This window comes from Triturus cristatus, chromosome 7 (assembly GCF_964204655.1).
Source record: "Triturus cristatus chromosome 7, aTriCri1.1, whole genome shotgun sequence".
NCBI classification, from domain to species: domain Eukaryota; kingdom Metazoa; phylum Chordata; class Amphibia; order Caudata; family Salamandridae; genus Triturus; species Triturus cristatus.
The window spans coordinates 1,766,398,164-1,766,418,626 of NC_140590.1; the positions used below are offsets into that span (position 1 = coordinate 1,766,398,164).

General features: G+C 47.4%; 1 protein-coding gene across 3 annotated transcripts in view; it reads right to left on the bottom strand.

Moving 5' to 3' along the window:
* LOC146813024 (C-type lectin domain family 2 member B-like) overlaps positions 1-20,463 on the bottom strand; it is a 250,281-nt gene that overhangs the window by 209,627 nt on the left and 20,191 nt on the right. For all 3 annotated transcript variants that reach the window (XM_085620048.1, XM_085620047.1, XM_085620046.1), the window contains exon 2: positions 7,239-7,325. In XM_085620048.1, the coding sequence (XP_085476174.1) occupies positions 7,239-7,325 (87 nt within the window). The remainder of the gene's footprint in view (positions 1-7,238; positions 7,326-20,463) is intronic.

Consider the following 20,463-nt stretch of genomic DNA (forward strand, 5'->3'; position numbering starts at 1 on the left):
CGGTTGTGGGTCTGAGCAACCGGGGGCTGCCATGTATGCTCCGCCCACCCATCACGGGGGGGCGTGTGTAGCAAGTGGACTGGTGGTCCACAGGTGGGAGGGGGGGACCCTCCCAACATTAGGTATACACCAATTGGCGTTGCCATGGTGACTCTAGGCTTATCAGACGGGCAGGCGGCATAGGGGCTGGCCTGCCCTGGGATCGCCCGTAAGATAACCCACCATGTTTGCATATTGCTTATGCTAATAAACCTGCAGCAATATTTCTCCACTTACATTCAGTGTCGTGTGTTTTATTTATGTACTTATGTGTGTTGTGATAACTGTTGCCGATATTGGCACTATGTAAGGCTGCCCGGGGGGGGGTTGCGCAGCGGCCCGCCCCTTTGAGGGCGGCCGCCTTAGTGCCACAGGAAGGCACAGGGGTGGGAGGTCGTGTCCCTGGGATGGACCAAGGGAGACCCCAGCAGATAGCTGCTTCCGGCGGGGAGGAGCCAGGGGGGTACATATTCTGTCTCCGCCCCCTCCTCGCCCTCTTGTCCGCTCGTTCGCCTTGCCCGCCCATCCGCTTACCCGGCGTCCGGAGGGACAATGGGGGGGCCAGGTTTTCTAACAATTCTCACTTTGTGTTGCAGGAGGAGTTACAGGGCGATCCAGGGTCTGCACATACCAAGGGGTATAGCATGCAGCAGCACCGTGTGGTGCTAAGCCAGGATACCCAGGGATCTTTAGCGTGTCCACTGGAAGACCGACGGCGCCCCGCTATCCGACAGGCGGTTGTGGGTCTGAGCAACCGGGGGCTGCCATGTATGCTCCGCCCACCCATCACGGGGGGGCGTGTGTAGCAAGTGGACTGGTGGTCCACAGGTGGGAGGGGGGGACCCTCCCAACATTAGGTATACACCAATTGGCGTTGCCATGGTGACTCTAGGCTTATCAGACGGGCAGGCGGCATAGGGGCTGGCCTGCCCTGGGATCGCCCGTAAGATAACCCACCATGTTTGCATATTGCTTATGCTAATAAACCTGCAGCAATATTTCTCCACTTACATTCAGTGTCGTGTGTTTTATTTATGTACTTATGTGTGTTGTGATAACTGTTGCCGATATTGGCACTATGAGCCTTTCCTTTTCCCACAAGACTCCATTTTGCTGTGATATCAACAGCGTTCATGACTTCCCTGATTCCTCGTCCCTTGCTAGTTCCTTCCTTTCAGTGGAACAAGAGATCTACCGCCTTTTTAGGTATTTAGTGTTGGAGGAACTCCTTGCGGGGACAGTGACTTGTTTTCTTGCCTTTATTTTGCTTCCAGTCTATTACTGATCAGTGCTCCTTCGGAGTGCCTTGTCGCTGTGGATAAGAGGCGTTTCTACAAGTGTCTGATGTGAGTTCCAGGAAGACCTACTCTGTGTGTTTGTGTTGTCGTGTGAAGGGGGTTTAATATCCTATGCATCACGTCTCTTTATTTCTTCCCCTGCAGTGACTCAGAGTTGGGTGGTGTGCCTTCAGAAGAGATCCCTACCTTTTGGCAACCTGCTCCAGTGAGGAAGTCGGACCTTGTAGCATCGTTTATTGTTTTATACCTATCCCCCTTTCCCCGGAGTGTGTTCTCTCAGAGCGATATTTTGATACACTGTGGACGCTCACACTGAAGGGAATTGAGGACTGTGCATCGTACCATCGTTCCCGCTGGTTGACATTCTGAGGTCAGTAACTATCTAACGGTGTAAACGGTTCCTGACAGTAATAATGTGCTATGAGGAACATGGGTCCCTAAGCAGGGGTTAAGTAGGTATGCAATGCACTGGGGATATAAATATAAACCAGGGATTGTTCAATTAGCTTTATAAAAATATCAATGTATGTATACACAAAGTGAAACAGAAGGATAGTACCCTTACAAGGGCACAACTGTACAGGTAAGTAACATATGCAAGCAAAAGGAAAAAGAGTGACAAAACCATATACAATTAGTCAGAGCTTCTTTAGAACACAACACTACTTCACCTAATTATAAATAACATATGTTCAGAAGGGTCAGCATACTATAGTCGATGACGTTTCGATCCACATAAATGTAAGGATGATCATCAGGACAATATAATGTATGCCTGGCACCACATAACTAGACAAGGAAGACCTTTCTGAACATATGTAATTTATGCACTCACAAACCACTAAAATGCTACTCACGCTGACTGCTCAACATCGACCCTCCCACATCTTTCCTTGCACTCTCAAACACCTCGCACCCTGCACTGACAAACCACTCACCCCTCACACATGTACCAGACCAACATGCTGTTCGCCTTGCACACTTACATTACTCACCCTCTACTCATGCACCACTCACCCTGCCCATTTATACATCCCCCACTCTACTCTCACTCTGACACTACGAATCCTTCGCTCAAGGACCACTCACCCTTGAGACACCTTTCACCTTGCCTTGTGACACCCTCATTCCCCACAGCTACCCTGGGCTCTGACACCCTTCACTCAAGCACCACTCACCCTTGCTGAGATGCGTCTCACCTTGCCCTCAGGCATCCTCATTCTCCACACCCACCCTTCAGTCAAGCACGACTCACCGGGTAATCAGAAACTTCCACCCTCATCCAGACGCCTCTCACCTTGCCCTCATTCTCTGCACTGACTCTGTACAACTCACCCGTCACTCAAACACCACTTACTCTCACTGAGACATGAGACACCTCTCACCATGCCCTCAGACACTCTCAATCTCCACACCTACCCTGAACTCCAACATTGCCCACCATGCAATAACACCCCTCACCTTGCACTCATACACCACTCACCCTAAGCTCAGAAACTGTTCCCCTGTGCTCACATCCCTCAACTAGTGGAAAATAATTTACCACAAAGTCTAAACCGGTGCACTACCTTTACAACATGGTCTGAACAATGACCCATCGTTACCACTGTATTGCTTTACCATGCAAGCCTTTACCACTATTTTCCATAGAGGAATCGGAGTTGGACTTTAAAGTCCAAAGGGTTCCCAACTGCAGCATAGAGAGGAGTTGGAGTAGAAATGTATATCTCTCTAAAGTCTAACGCTTCTCCTAAGGCAAAGTGGTCAATGTAAAGACCACATTGTAAAGCCATGCGTTGTAATGACTTGCATGGTTTCGTCAAACATCCTTCAGCCTGCATCCACACACCGCTCATACATCTCTCATCCAACACTTGCTCACAGATAATCCATCATTCACCCTGCTCTCAGTCACCACTCACACTGCACTCACTTACCTTTCATACTAGATTCATGAACCACTCACCCTGCACTTGCAAACCACTCGCCCTGCTCTCGCACACTATTCTTACACTTCTCCCACACAACTCTCCCTGCACACAACACTCCCTGCACAAAGACAATGCACACACACTGCTCACCCAGCACATACACACACTACTCACTGCGCACAAAGCTTACTTTCTACTCACACACTACTCTGCCTGCACACTAACACTGCTCATCCACACAATTCATACACATGAGCTGCTGACATGTCTTTACAAAACTTACATACCTTTCACCCGCACTCAGCTCACCCTTCACACTCACCCACCATTCACTCTGCACAGTGGCCCTGGCATTGCGCTGGCAGTCAGATACTGCTCACCCAGCACTCACACAGTGCTGACTCTTCACTCACAAACCACTGACATACCTCTCACCAACACTCTCATTCCTCTCACCCTACACCCACACATCTCACCCTGAATTCAAACCGCTCATCCTTTACATATACTATTGATATACCACTCACCCTACACTCACACTCCTCTTACCTTGTAGAGGGTAACTTCTCTCACCCTGCACTGAACACACATCGATCAACCTGTAGTGTGGCACTTTCACCCTGCAGTCACACGCTTCTCAACATGCATTAATGCACCACTCACCCTGCATAGGGAGCATTCACACCATTCTCTCTGCACTCATACACTGCTCCTTCACCTTGCATTTACAATGTCAATAGGTCTGGCTTTAAAGTTATTAATTCCAGCACAATCATACATAAATGCACTTGTGCATGTTTGTGTTTGCATGCCTTTCAAAGCTTGCACAAGAGTGACTCTGATTGGGGTATTTTACACCATAGTTTCTAATGAAACAATTGCATGCAAGTTATGTACATGCGCGCATTCAACGGTTCAAAGTGCCCAAAGTAAGTCTACAAGCCACCATGCAAAAATGAGAAACTGTAGGGTACAAAAGTCACACTGGACCTAAGCAGGTAGGACCACTTCTGACCAGTCCTTAAAATGCCTCTGAGTGCCCATGAGAGAAAGAACACAATTTAAAGTCCTCTTTTTCTTTGACTTTGACAATGTTTTTTTACATGTTGCACAGCAGTTGAGCTGCTGTGCAACATAGCTTAAAATGTTTTTAAAAAGCTCTATGAAGTGGTCAACATTGCCAGTGTCATAGCACATCAGATCAACTACTCTGTAGTAAGTAAATAAAATTGACAGTCAATAGAATTCAGATCGGCGAAATCTACTGGCTGTGCCAATGCTTGTTAAAGTTTGCAAGTGGTAAACCCAAAGTTGCTCTTCTTGCAAAAGGATACTTTCTGTATTACTGTTTGTGGTCCAGTGTCTCCGGGGATCATCCATTGTAGCTCATTTGCAGTGTGTTTGGCTGTCAAGTAATGATTACTCATGTGTGTCATTATTTTTATTTTCTTGCATCTGATATTGCTCTTATTGTCCCCTATTCAGGTTTGTATCTTCCTGCGAGTAATCCCTAAGTTTTAATCAAATATAGCACTTAGAAGATTATAGCACCATATTGTGATACTTGCTCGCGATAGACCAGGACAAAGTCAAAGTTTCTGGCCGGGCGCGATGGAGCCCTGAGCGGATACAGCTCCCGGTTAGAATTTCTACTTTCACACTTAGAAACTTTTCTGGAGCTTTTTCTCTCGGGCCCCTCGAAGCTCCCAGCCAGACCGGATCCGGTGAGGGTTCGCCGACTTGACTTGTGATGAGGTCCTGGTCAACTTCCCTGGAGCGGACTTAGAAAATATTTCAAGTTTGCTTCAGCGGGGCAACCCAGGAATCCAGGCCCAGACGCGATGGAAGACAGGCAGCTTGGCTCTCGCGGTTGCTCCCGCTCGACTTTTCTACGAGCGGACTTAGAAACTTTGCTGGAGCTTTTTCTCGCAGGGTCTCTCGATGCTCCTCATTTAGCCGGATCCGGTGAGGGTTCGCCGGCTTCAGATTTTCTCTAGTCCCGGTCAATCTCTGGAAGTCGATGCGATAGCCCCAACATGTATAGTTAAAACTTGATAATCTCACTTTGAGACAGTCTTAGCATTTAGTCTGTATAACGTTAAAGCTGTGCTCACTCTTTCTGACTATCGGCTCCCTCATCTATCTTCACATAGAACGGACACTCGACAATTTATCAAGGCCATTGCACTGTCCCGTGACACAGTACCATGGCCTAATCAAGTTAAACTAAGTGACACTGTTCCCATAGCCACATATTTAGAATATCATTCCATGGGAGTATGAGAAACAACAGGTACCACTCACAACAGCAGCGATTTCACCCTAGCACAAAACTGTGTGCATGACAGAATCTCCCACCCACCTAATATAGTCTCTATACTGCAAAATGAATGTTTTTGAGACACATACAGTAGCTTGATCATTTCACTACTTGTGATTATCATTTAATGCCAAATCAATATGGTGCACAGAAGGTAGAATGTAATATGTCCACTTATGAGGTTATATTTACAGTTTTATTTTCTCAGCTGTTTGGTTCTTCTCCCCAAGAACATGGGTCACAGGCAACATCCTTGACGAACCGTGAGTGAATGCGTTTACTGCAGTCGTTTTAGAGAATTAAGGGGCATGGACCTTATACCTGATTATGGGATCTATTGCAGTGAGGTTCTGACGAAAGCCAGTTGGCCAAAATAGGGCAAATGGCTGAAACATGTATACCACTGATGTGAGATGTGAATGATTCTTAGTTCATTCCCATGCATTTTTCTATTTTTAACCTTATCTCTAACCCAATGCATATTAACCCCTTCCATGCTGCGCGAATTCCGCCGCTGTGCTGACGGTTTCTTGCGCGGGCGTGGTCATGACGGAACGGTTCCGTCATGAGCACAGCTCAACCGTGGCTCATGACGGAACCGTTCCGTCATGAGCACCGAAGGGGTTAAAGATGATTTTCCAGAAGAGGTCATTTTAATCACTTCTGCACAGATCCCACCTAATTCTATATCCAGAAACTCTTTCTCCTGGTGGAGGTGTTACCTTTCAAGGCATTTCCCATGTCCAAGTAGGAGCCCTGATGATGAAGTAAACCACTAGGATACACCAGTGGAGATGATTTATACCCTTGGCAAAAACTAGTTGATGAGGTCTCCAAATACTTTTCTGTGAGACTCTGGAACTTGAATAGTGTGGTTTCACTCTCCTTTGCTTAATTCTGTATCTATCCTTGGAGTTGGAGTGAACGTTCAGAGTAACCCTGGGCGTAGTTTGTGTAGTAGCGCTACGCCATGCGAAGTGCACTTCACAAGCTACGCGTAGCTACACGAACTGCATAGTGCGGTAAAGAAATACTGTTCGCACTGATTGCACAGTGCCGGATTCTTGTCCACACTGTGCAATCATTGCAAACGGCATCTTGCACAGTGCAAGCGGTCGTTTTCTGCCGCTCGAATAGATTTGTACTCGAGCAGCAGCTTTCTCAACGCCGACTGGTAGTTTCTCATTACAAGCGGTCGCGAGCATAGGAGACCACTCGCATTGAGAAACCTGACCTCCCCGCGTTGAGAATCTCGCCGGGAGATTTATTTTCCATGCTCGCAATCGGCAACTTGATGTTGCTCCGAACGAGGAAAAAGTCTCGCCGGGATGTCATTTTGCTCGCTCGCAGTCGCCAACTTGACGTTGAGGACCGCGAGCACGCAAACAATGCCGGCTATGCATTTTGCACCATGCTACGTGCAATTCGCTTAGAGCGTAGTAGCGCAAACTACGCGAGCGTAGCGTAGTACTACACCCAGGGTTAATTCAAAGCTTCTGCCTCCCCTCAATGTGATTTCTCACAATATGACAAGTTAACCATAAAATTTAAAGGCATCTTTATTTATTATTCAAATGCTTCGCAATCCACCAGAAATCACCTTGCAACCTTCAGTTTGGGAAAAACTGCAATAAAGTGGTAGCAACTCACCTACAAAGCGCAGTATGAGAGTCGATATAAGGATGAGCAAAACAGCTACTAAGGAGAACACAACTCTGAATCTTCTCCACTCAGGATCTAAAAAAGAAACAGAGGTCTTTCAAGATGATGCAGCGCAAAATTCTAAGCTTTTTCATCCATTTTGAGGTATTGCATGTAGACCACTTTTATCTGTCAAAGACCTATATTGTTTTGCCTGCATTTGTAGGCACCTATAAACATAAGATTGCCTAGATGTGATCTGAAGCATGCAAACAGGACAATACTTCTGAAACCTCATAGAACAGTGCCATATGAATGCACCCGATGGGACATGTAGTGTAATATAATTTAAGGTGGATTTATAGAGCGCTGCTTGTCACATGTAAAAATATCCAGGCGCTGAGTGATAAATGACAAAGAAATATGAGAGGATGGTGAGAAAAAAGCTTAGATCTGACAGCCTTAGGGTGGTTTTCCCTCAAACCTTTTGCCTGTTTGCCTCACATTTCTTTGCTGAATTCTTTTTGTTGGCCTTAGGACTCTGTGCACTTCACCTTCTGCTGTAGAGTGCCAAAGTACATTTGCTGTCTCCCTTAAACATGGTTTGATTGGTATATCCACAATTGGCATAAGTCCCTAGTAAAGTGCATTACATGTGCCCAGTGCCTGTAAATTAAATGCTACTAGTGGGACTGCTGCAAAAGAAACAATTGATGGACGGATTGCTGGACAATGCAAGCATTTGCTCCAGTCACAAGGATCTGGGTTAAATCCATCATTCTTTTGCTCACTACACCACCCCAGTTTGGACCCAGCCATATGCAAATCAGTCTTGACCCTCTTCCTTGTGGGAACAATCCAGCCCGAACTGCCAAGCCAGGTACTCCCTGGACTGGAAACAAGCATCCTGGGACCGGTTTCAGGGCATCACCCTTCATCAGCCAGGCTAGCTTGAATCCAGTGGTGTAATGAGCACGGGACCCACTTCTGGGCATACCCTTCCCACTTAGGGCTGGGTCCAAACTGGGGTGGTGTAGTGGGCAAAAGAAAAATGGATTTAACCCAGATCTCTTGATTGGGGGAAAATGTTTGAATCATTCAGCATTCCGTCCATCATTTGTTGCAGTTACACTTTTCGTTCTAAGTGGGATGGGTATGTCCAGACGTGGGTCCCTTGCTCACTGTGCCACTGGATTCAAGCTAGCCTGGCTGATGAAGGGTGACATAACCCGAAACCAGTCCCAGGATGCTTGTTTCTGGTCCAGGGAGGACCTCCCTTGGCAGTTCGGTCTGGACTGTTCCCATGTGGCACAGGGTCAAGACTGTTTTGCATATGGCTGGGGCCAAACTGGGGTGGCATAGTTGACAAAGAACAAAGAATTTAACCCAGAACCCTTGACTGGGGGAGAATGTTTGAATCATTCAGCATTCCGTCCATCATTTGTTGCAGTTCCACTTTTCGCCCTTAGTGGGATAGGTATGCCCAGACGTGGGTCTCTTGCTCACTGTGCCACTGGATTCAAGCTAGCCTGGTTGATGAAGGGTGACATACCACAAAACCGGTCCCAGGATGCTTGTTTCTGGTCCAGGGAGCACCTGGTTTGCAGTTCGGTCTGGACTGTTCCCATGAGGGACAGGTTCAAGACTGATTTGCATATGGCTGGCTCCAAACTTAGGTGGCGTAGTGGGCAAAAGAACAATGGATGTAACCCAGATCTTTTGATTGGGGGAGAATGTTTGAATCATTCAGCATTCCGTCCATCATTTGTTGCAGTTATACTAGTTAGACTGCAGCACAGCTTTTGCCACCAACTCAAATAGCCTTTTAACATGTCTAGGGCCTGCATTTGCATAACCTGTGGGGGCAGTTACACTGCCATGTCTATTTGCCATTTTAAATCTTTTGCCAAGCCTTAAATTACCCTTTTATTACATATAGGTCACCACTAGGGTAAGCACTAGGTAGCCCATAGGGCCGGGTGCTGCGTAATTAAAAGGCAGAACATATACTTTTAAGTTTTACATGTTCTGGTAGTGAAAAACTCTCAAATTGGCTTTTTACTAGTATGAGGCCTACCCATCTTATAGGTTAACATTGGAAATTACCTATTACATTTATTATGCTGCAATTCCTAATTGAGAAGGAGTAGGAATATCAGGTTACACCCCACCTCAGGAACCTCCACTGGCTCCCCATACAGAAGAGATGCGAATTCAAGATGCTAACCCATGCACACAAGGCTCTAGACAACCAAGGACCCGCCTACATTAACCACTGCCTAAACAACCACCAACCATTGATAAGACTACACTCCGCCTCTCTTTCACTTGCCCATATTCCCTGCATCTACCGAAGCAGAAGTGAAGGAGGCTCCTTCTCCCACATCACAGCAAAGACCTATAACAGCCTCCCCACCCACCTCCAGACCATCACCACACTTCCCGACTGTTCGAATAAGCCTCCGGGACCTGCAAGTGCCTGGATACCCTAGAGTCTAGAGCCACAGCAGGAAGAAAGGACCTCTGTGCTCTACAAAGACCCTTCTTTGAAGTCATCTCCACTTCAAAAGCTCAACTGGGTATAAGTACTGGACTTCTGACCCTACTAACTCATTACACCGAAGAACTGCTAGGCTGCTACAAGAACTGCCACTGGACTTCTGCTAGGAAAGAACTACTTTCCTGTTGGGCTACTCTTCTGCCTGCTGCCCTCTGCCCTGCCGAGGAAGGACTGGACCAATCTCACTTAAACCCAGAGTTACTCCAAGGACTTGCTGGCTTACCTCTTATTTTCTGAAGTCTCAGAGACACAAAACACTTTCAACACGCCAGCTAAAGAAGCTGGACTCTGTCATCTGTGAGTCTACCTTGTTTAGAAAATGTGGCCAAACGGCTAGGGCGGTTGACCTCGGAGCTGGGGGAAACAGGTTCCAGTCTCGGCAGGAACGCTCAACATTCTGTGATTCTGGGCAAATCACTCAATCTCCCTGTGCCTAACATAATCAATGTGTCCGTTTGTAATGTAACTGGTGCTCATGTAAAGCGATCTGATACCTCTGTGTCTAGTTTGCGCTACATAAAACTCCCCCCCCCCCCCCCAAAAAAAAAAGTGGTGCCACCCAAGTTCTGGACCATTGGAAGTGGGCCTATAGTTCTTTGTCCTCCGTGGACCTCACCAGAACCATTGCAAAGTCCTGCAAAGCATCGGCGCACAGCTGCCCGTCACTCCAGAATCAACGCCGGGCAGCGTGAAACCACACAAAGCCTCGCCGTGCAGCTGCCAGTCCATCAGAATCGATGCACAGCGATGCCAAGCCCTGTAAAGCCTCGCTGCACAGCTCCCGTGAGCAACACCAAGCCCAGCAAAGTCTTGCCACACAGCTCCTTGGGACCAGTGCAAAGCGATGCAAAGCCCCACAAAGCCTACCCTCATAGCTTCTAGGAACTGACGCCAGTTGATGCGAAGCCTCATAAATCAACACCAAGCAGACCGCACACCAGGATTTAAGGTACTGTGTTCCGCAGTCCCAAGTGGGTTTTGTAGTCGGCCCGCACTCCATCACGGTCGACCTGAACTTTTGACCATGTCCCGGTACGGTGCAATCAGATAACCACAGTTGGCGCTTTGCGCACCTATGCACTATTTTCACCTTATCTTCAAAATTGCCTATCTCAGGATCTACTTATTGGATTTTTGTTGTTTTATTTATTAACTTAGGCTCCATTATTCTACCTTGGTGTGTAGCTTTTGTGGCACTTTTACTGTGTTACTGTTTGAAGTGTTACACAAATACTTTGAACATTGCCTCTTCGGTTAATCCTGCTTGCTCTGTGCCAAGCTACCAGGGGGTGAGCACAGGTTAATTTGGGGTGTGTATCTGACTTACCCTGACTAGGACTGTAGTTCCTGCTAAGTCAGGGTGCATACGTCTGCCAACCAGAAACCCAATTTCCAACAAGAAGGAACAAAGAAGGGTGGGGGGAATGGATTAGACTTTAAAATTCCCTCTGGGAGAGCAATACAGTGAACGACTGCTGACCTTGCACATTGCACTCACTTGCTTATTGTCATTTGTGATATGGTTCCGAGATAGGTTTTTTCCTGGCTAATCCCTTGCAAAAATATATAATATTTTTTTCACTGGCATTGTTTAGCATATGTACAATTCTGATAGGTTAAACATGTTTTTCTTAACTAAAATGATAAAATGTGGTTCATGAAATATTGTGCCTTAGGCTACATTCAATAAGAACAAGCAATGGCAAAGCCAAAAAGGATGACTTTGCCAATATGTGTTAGTCATGTTGGACAACTTTTTCAGCATGGCTAAAAGTTAATGACATATAGGAAAGTAGAGTATCATAGACTGAGGTATGACAGAGTGTTGCAGAGCGGAGTAGAGTGAAGTGTAGTAAAGTAGAGTGGGGTAGAGAGGAGGAGAGTCGAGTGGCATAGAGTATCATGACATTGAGTGTTGTGGCACAGAGTGAAGTAGAGTGTTGTAGAGTGGAGTAGAGTGTCTTAGAGTGGAATGATGCAGATTGGCGTAGAGTGTCGTAGGTCTGAGTGGTGTAAAGTGGCGATGAGTGGAGCAGCATAGAGTGGAGTGGATTAGAGTGGTGTAGACTGGAAAGGAGTAGAGTGGCACAGAGTACTCAAGTGGAGTGTGGTATAGTGGAGTAGAGTGGAGCCGAATAGAGTGAAATAAAGTGTCAAAGAGGAGTGGTGTGAAGTAGAGTACAGTGGTGTGGTGTAAAGTGAAGGGATGTAGAGTGTCATAGAGTGGAGGGGCATAGAATGGAGCGATGTAAAGTGCAGTATTTTTTTAGAATGTAGTGTCATACAGTGGTGTAGAGTGGAGGGGTGTAAAGTGGCAAAGAGAGAAGTAGAATGGAAATGTGGCATCGTGTAGAGTGCAATGGTGCTGTAGAGTGGAGGAGCAAAGAGTGGTGTGGCATACAGTAGATTGGAGTGGCACAGTGTGGAGTAAACAGTAGCAGAGTGGCGTAGAGTGTCATAGAAAGGAGTGGTATAGAGTAGAGAGTAGAGTAGAGTGGAGTTATGTGGATTGGCATAGAGTGGAGTGCTGTAAAGTGGAGTTTTGCCTCGTACACTGGAGTACTGTGTTGTAGAAAGGAAGAGTGTGTTGTAGAGTGGAGTACTGTATCACTGATTATCTCCAAGTCCTCTTCCTTCAAAATCAATGCCACCATAACAATATACAGAAATGGCAAAGTCATGGTCCAAGCCAACGACTTCAACCTGCGCCAATTTGAACTCGCCTTCCCCAAGCTGTGTTACTTCATCTCCGTCCCGTCCAACCACCCCACCCCTTCCCAACACACTCCCCAGAACCCAACCCAAGACAGAACGCCCATGAAACCTGACACAAGCCCTCAACAACCGTACACCTCAGACCTCCACCCTACCCCCACACCAGACCCCTCTCTACCCCCACTTCCATCCCCCAACCACACCTCCCACCCTGAGACTTCATGCCCTGAGCCACCCACCTACCCCACTTAATACATCTACCCCAATCCCCCTACCTGCGTCATTCCGATCACCTGCCTAACCGATGACCAACCCTCAGACATTACGACACCAATACACTCGAGACACACCCTCCAAAACCCCCCCACCACCTCCCATCGGGAGACGCATATCTCCCCACTTCCCCTAATCCTACCATCCTCTGACCCACCTGTCCAAACTCATACCCCCAGCCGAATTTGCCCTCCAACCGCTCTCCTCCCCCTAATACCTCCCCTCGACCCCCCTGTCCCATCCTACACCCTCAGCTGAACCTCTCCCCCAACACCTCCCCTCCCCCTAGACCTACCAGCCCCCAACCCTCCTGTCCAAACCTACACCCTCAGCTGCACCCCTCCCCAACTCCTCCCCTTCCCCCTAACCCTACCAACCCCCAACCCTCCTGCCCCAACCGTCACCCTCAGTCTGTTCGTCCCCCCAACCCCTCCTCTTCCACTACCCCAAACCTAGAGTCCATGGCAGAATTAACTGAACGCCTCACACGCATTGTAACACAACTCAACACCCTCTTCCCAATGACCTCCAAGCACCTCATCACTATAACTGAAAACCTATCCCTTCTCCATAGCCAAATCAACACGATCTCGCAGAGCATGAACACAATCCTTCTCAACACCAAAGCCCCCCCTCCCTGCCCAACACCCAATACCCCCATCCCTCATAAACATCAACAAGCCACTTCAACTACCCAAGCACCAGACGACCAGCTGGCCCTCCACCCCCAGAATCAACCAATCTCTCAGACCAAGAAGAGCAGTTCCTGAGAGGTCTTTGAAAGAGGCAGCGACCATCGCTAATACCTACGACCACACAACTACCCAAACCTGTCCCTCCAACATACAGGTAATCACCGGAATAGGTAGAGCCAACAAACAACTTAGATCCACAAGACTTCCTCCCCAACGATCAACCATTCCCCAAGCTCCCCCCTCCTCCCAAAACCTTTCTAACAGCGGAAAGACAAACTGCATGCCTATAAAGTGCAGATCCGCAGTCAAGCATGCAATAGAGCTGGCTGATGCCATCCTCAATCATGACATTGACATTGCGTTCCTCATCGAAACCAGGCTAAATAAAACATCCAATCCGCTCCTTGACCTTCTAGTCCCCCCTGGTTTCTCAATCTTCAAAAAAGAAAGAATTGACCAACGAGGTGGTGGCATTGACATCACCCATAAGAACAACATCAATCTAGTTGAAGTCAAAACCCACTCCTTCTCTACCTTTGAATACCTCGAAACACACATCATAACTCGTCAAAACAACAAAGTAACAAAATGCTATCTCATCTACCAGCCCCCAGGAAACTCTCCTGCATTCGGAGAACAAATATCAGACCTACTCACACACTGCTCCCCAGCTAACCCCGACAACATCATCCTGGGTGACTTCAACCTCCCCTGGAATGACAAAATGGACACTGTCATTCAGTCTCTAAATGAACTCCTTCTCACAATTGAGTTTACCCGACACTGCAAGGGTCAAATCCACAACAAGGGCTCTAGCCTTGATGCAATCATAGCCAAAAACGAACCAATAACCATCAATAACATCCTACTTGACTGGTCAGACCATCACATCATCATATTCCACATCAATCAAACTGCTAGTCCTCCAGCCAAAACTCAAATTACCTATCAAAGGAGCAGAAACCTCAATGGCATCCCCCTCCTTGTCCTCGAAGAAACAATAACCTCACTTCTCCCTCCCTCCAAAGACAACCTCAACACGGTTGAGCTCACGACACTGTACAACAGGACAATGACAACTGCTCTTGACCAACTAGCCCCCCTGAAACTGAAAAGGGTCAGAGACACCCCCTCCAGAGCCTGGTTCAACAAAGAACTGAACTCCGAAAGAAGAAAGTTGGGAGCCGCTGAGAGACTCGGGAGAGGGGACCCATCCACAACCAACCTCTCCCAGCCCAGAAAAGAATGCAGCAATTACAAAAAACACATAATCAAGGAAAAAGCCTCCTTCTTCCGGAGTTCACTAGACAGAGCCAAAAAAAAACCCAAAGAACTTTTCAACATCATCCAGAAACAGACTTCCAAGCCCACCAAAGCAAACCCCCCTGCCTCCAATCTTCAGTGTGACAACCTGGCTAATTTCTTCGATGACAAAATCACCAATATCAGGCTCTCCCTTGACCAGCACCCTCAATCCCAACACAGCAAATCCTGACCCACAACCAAACCTAACGCAACCCTAGTTTATGACATACTCCCAGAAGATGAGACCCCTCCTCCGTCAACCACCAAAATAAACCTTTACACTAAATCCCCATCTTCCCCCAAGTGTTGGAAATACTTCAAACCTCTCTCCGAAGAGGACATCTCCAATGTGATTACCAACTCCAAACCCTCCAACCGCTATGCTGACCCTCTACCCGCCTCCCTGGCTCAGAACCTCAATCTCACCCTAACCCCACTGTGGACAAAGATCATCAACAGCTCCCTAAGCAACGGACTGATGCCCGACTGCCTCAAACAAGGCCAAGTCACACCCTTCTACAAAAACCAGATGCCGACCCAAATGACCTCAAAAACGTCAGTCCAATCACCAACCTTCCTTTCCTAGCCAAAATCCTGGAGAAATGTGTTCTCGCTAGGCCTGGGCAAAAATTTCGTTCCGTTCGCGGAAATTGCGATAATTTGACATTTTTGCGTTCCGCGGAGAGCGCGAAAATGTCAAAAATTCCGGTTTCCGCAGCTTGGCGATAATTTGTTTCTTGCTCGCGCTGTAAAATGATACATTCTCGCGCGCGCGCGATCGCCTTACCTGAATCCCTGCGTTCGCCGACAAGTTTTCTTGATCCGGTCGCGTTCTCCATGAGATGTTGTATTGTTTTTAGCCATTTGCGCTGTCTCGCGACAGTTCGCGCCCGCAGTGACGTCATGCGTCGCGCGATCACGTCTTTCTTCTCGCGATCATGCACCGCGAGAACAACTCAAAACAAGATGGCCGCGCCCGCAAGCAACCACATGGGTAAGTTGGCGACCCGCAACCATGCAGAAAATCTCGCGAACATGCCGGAAAAAAACTTCCGCATCTTTGCGATATTTCTGCTTGTTTGCGATAATTTTAAACATTCTCGCGATAATTTGCGAAGGTTAATTCCGCAAATTCCGCCCACCCCTAGTTCTCGCCCAACTGAACCAACACATGGAATCCAACAACCTACTTGACTCACACCAATCCGGATTCAGAAAGGGATGCAGCACTGAAACCGCGATACTGAACATAACTGATGACATTCATAACTCCCTTGACTCAAACAGATGTTGCCTACTTATCCTCCTCAACCTATCAGCTGCCTTTGACACGGTAGACCACAAACTACTCTTAGATGCCCTACAAAAACGCATCAGAGCAGATGGTAATGTCCTAAAAAGGTTTTCCTATTTTCTACATAACCGCTACCAATTCATCAAAATCAAGAATACGATGTCCGACACCTCCCCCTCAACTCGAGGTGTCCCTCAAGGCTCAGTCCTCTCCCCCACACTCTTCAACATTTACATGAGACTGCTCACTACCATTCTAAAACAAGCAAACAAACATCGACTATCACCTCTATGCTGACGACACCCAGCTATACCTCGAGCTCTCCTACCTCAATGACATCCTACGACTCAACTCCACACTATCAAAAGTAGAAAATTGGCTAACACTCAACCACCTTAAACTCAACCAAGAAAAAAACAAAATCCTTGTTTTCTCCAATCACGAAGAACCCCCTCAAATCCAAGAATGGATAAACAACCTTGACTCTCTAAACTGTAAACTTACTCCAGCAATATCAGCCAAATCCCTAGGGATCTCTCTAGACTCAAGTCTCAACATGAGCTCCCACATTAACTCCACAGCAAAAGGCGCCCTCTACAACCTAAGACTCCTCAACAAAATTAAACCTTTCATTCCCCTCAGTTACCTAAAAATCGCAACCCAATCTCTAGTTCTCTCCAGACTGGACTATGGAAATACCACACTAACTGAGACAGCTAAAACACACATGGCCCCCATGAGATCCACCCTAAACGCAGCTGCAAGAATGGTCACTGGGACCAAGAAATTCGACCACTTCACCCCTGCATAACAGAACCTAAAATGGCTTCCAATCGAAGCTCGCTGCACTTTCAAAACTGCCTGTCTCACCCATAAATCCCTACACACAGGCAAACCGGACTACCTCGCAGCCAAACTCACAAAAGCAGGTCAATCAAGAAACCTAAGAAGCTCCAACTCGCTCCTCTTAATCCCCCCAAGAAGACATAAACAAAAATCCCTCTCCCGCTCTTTCTCTGGGAATGCCCCAAAAATCTGGAACTCTCTCCCTACCCACATCAGGACTAATCCCTCCTTCACGATCTTCAAGAGACATTACCTCCGGTACTCTAGATACTAGTCGATGTACTCTAATGTCTAGGTTTCTATTCATGTTATGCTGCGCTAATGTCTATGTTTCCATTCATGTTATGCTACTGTAAAGCTCTCTGATACCCTTTGGGTCTTGTAAGCGCTATATAAAACTCAAAAATAAAGTGGCGATAGTGAAGTGGCATAGAGTGGAATGGACTGTCGTAGAAGGGAGTGGAGTTTCATAGAGTGGAGTATTGTGGAGTACAGTGGCATAGAGAGGTGTACAGTGGCATACAGTGGAACCATGTAGAGTAGAATGTCAGGGTGTCAGTAGAGTGTTGAAGAGTGAAGCTGTATACAGTGAAGTAGAGTGGAATAATGTTGTATAGTGGAGTAGAAAGGAGTGGGCTATAGTAGAAAGGAGTGGGCTAAAGTTGATTAGAGTGAAGTGGGTTAGAGTGAAGTGGCATAGAGAGGAGTGCCATAGAGTGAAGGGGGTAGAGTAGAGTAGATTGAAGTGGAGTATGCTTGACGGAGTAGTGCAATGCTATTATAGCAAAAATATTTTCAATTAAAATGATCATTACATTTGCACAGACAGTTTTACTGATAAAACTATACAGCACACAAAAGATAATGTGTGTAAATCAGCATCATCTGGTGTATTGATTTGCTTTGATCCTATTACAATATTTATTTCTACCTCACTTGAGAATTACAAAACTGGGCTTCATTTGTGCTTCCCTAATTCTGATACATTTGTACAGTTCATTTACATTTTGTGGTGTGCTAGAAAAAAAATATTCTTTCCCTGTACCCGGCAAGATTGTCACATAAATCCTCTCACTTTACAGTTGAGAAAGAAAAGTAAACCCTAAACTCCCTGGGATACAAGCCTAACACCTGAGTTCTATCTGTGAATGCACAGCCAGTGGGATAAGAAAACCAAAGGGCCATATTTATTGAAAAGTGGCACAGTGCAGCACAGCAAGTCACCTTGCTGTGCTGCAATGAGTCACTGGGAAGTGCAGGAATGTTCCATATTCAAGGCATATGGTGCATTCCTGTCCATTCCCGCTGCGCTGGCTCACAATGGGCTGCCTAGAGCCAATGCAGGCACCAGTGCCTAATTTGAGCCAGTGGTTTCCGATGATCAGCACCATCACTTAATTGTCAACACTGGCACTTATGATAGTGGGCCACATGGTGGCACTTTGGGCCTCATGTAGGTAGCCAAATACCGGTCGGTAACGGCCGAAATTCGGTAAATATGCCGTTACCGACCGGTATTCAGACAAGTGAGATGTAGGAGTCCAAAAACCACTTTTCGGTAAATATGAGGCGGTAAATACCGAATCATATTTACCGAATTCTAAAATACCGATTCATATTTACCGAAGACATAATTAACGAATCGGTAAACATGAAGTGGTAAATACGAAGTGGTAAAATTGAAAATGACATGTAGGAGCACTCGGTAATTAAGAAATCCAGGAAAATCGGTAAATAAGAGTCGGTAATTAACACGGATTGAAAGCAGGTGGTAACCATCAACAATGCATATACGCAAACCCAAAATGCAACAGCGTGGACAACATGGCCGCTATGTACGTCATTGCAAGGCGCCTACGTCTACAGGCAGCAGGACTGAGGGTGTGGCGACGGGAGGAACAAATCTACAGACAGCGCATCACACTATTCCAGCTGACTGATGCAGAGATACATGAGAGGTACAGGCCAGACCCCGAAATCATCATGGACTTAATCAGGGACCTACACCCACTCCTGGACCATCCAATAAGAAGGGCGCACGCCATACCCCCACATGTGCAGGTGCTCTGCAGCCTACATCTGTTGGCATCCGGCAGTTATCAGGTGGTGATAGCTGCGGTGGGTGGGGTATCCCAGAGTTGCCTGTCACGTTTCTTCAGGAAGTTCCTGGATGCCATGATGCAGAGAATGCACCACTACATAAGCTTCCCAAACACACAGGCTGCACTGCAGAAAACCAAAACTGACTTTTATCACATGGCACAGTTCCCCCATGTCATCGGCTGTATTGATGGTACACACATCCCAATCTGTCCACCAGCTGATACAGAGCACATCTACAGGAACAGGAAGTCCACCCACTCCATCAATGTGCAGGTGATCTGTGATGCAGGGAACATCATCACAGATATTGTTGCAAAGTTTCCTGGGAGCACCCACGACTCTTACATCTTCCAGAATAGTGGGATCTACACACGACTGAGTGCCGGAGAATTCGGAGAGGGATACCTGCTAGGTAAGTAACAGTGACGCCCCTTGAAACCTGCAAATCATAGTGTATAGAGGCATGTTACTGATGGTTCCCTTTTACCATCCAGGCGACAGTGCATATGCATGCCGGTCATTCATCCTCACTCCCTACCTACACCCAGCAACCCAGAGTGAGAGACGATACAACGTGGCACACAAAACAACACGCAATGTGGTGGAGCGCACGTTTGGACTACTGAAGAGCAGGTTCCGCTGCCTGCACAAGAGCGGAGGCGCACGCCAGTACAAACCCATCACCTGCTGCAAGATAATTGCCACTTGTGCAATGCTGCACAACCTTGCCACGAAAAAAGGTACAGATGTGGAACTAACATATTTTGAGGACAACGAGGATGAGTCAGGCCAGCCACAGGGCAACGCTGCTAGAGTGCCAACTGCAATCGATGGGAGAGAGAGACGGGCAGAGATCACATGCAACTATTTCTGAGTAAGTGAGGGGACACAGCGAGTTGTGAGAAGTCATGACGTAGTTTTAATGTGGCACCACGCCATGAACACATGAACAGGCCAATCTGGCAATATACCATCTATACAAGGAGTATGTCCAGGGTTACGTCACCCAATGGGAAGTGGCTAAGCAGGGCTACATCAATGTTTGCGCATACGCGCTGCAGTGGTGGATTGCACGGCCTGTGCATCCTCACTAGAGCCAACCCCAAGCCGCCTGCTGCTCCTGCGTGCTTCTGGGACGGGGGGTGTGATGCTGCTGCTGGTGTCGATGCTCTCCGCAGCATCCCCTGCAGCAGTTGTCGACGCCTGACTAGTCAATAGCACCCCTAGTGCACTTGTCACCTGCACCATCCCCCGAGACAGGTCGCTGCAGCACTGTGTTAGGCCCTCCTGCATCGTCACAGAGCGCCGGCACAGTAGAGAAGTCGCAGTTGCCAGACGGTTGAGTGCCCTGCTGGTAGTGTCCCTTCTCTGGCGTTCCCGGCGCCGTGCTTCGATGTCAGCATCTAATTTGCTGCACAACTGCTGGATTGACTGGGACATGTC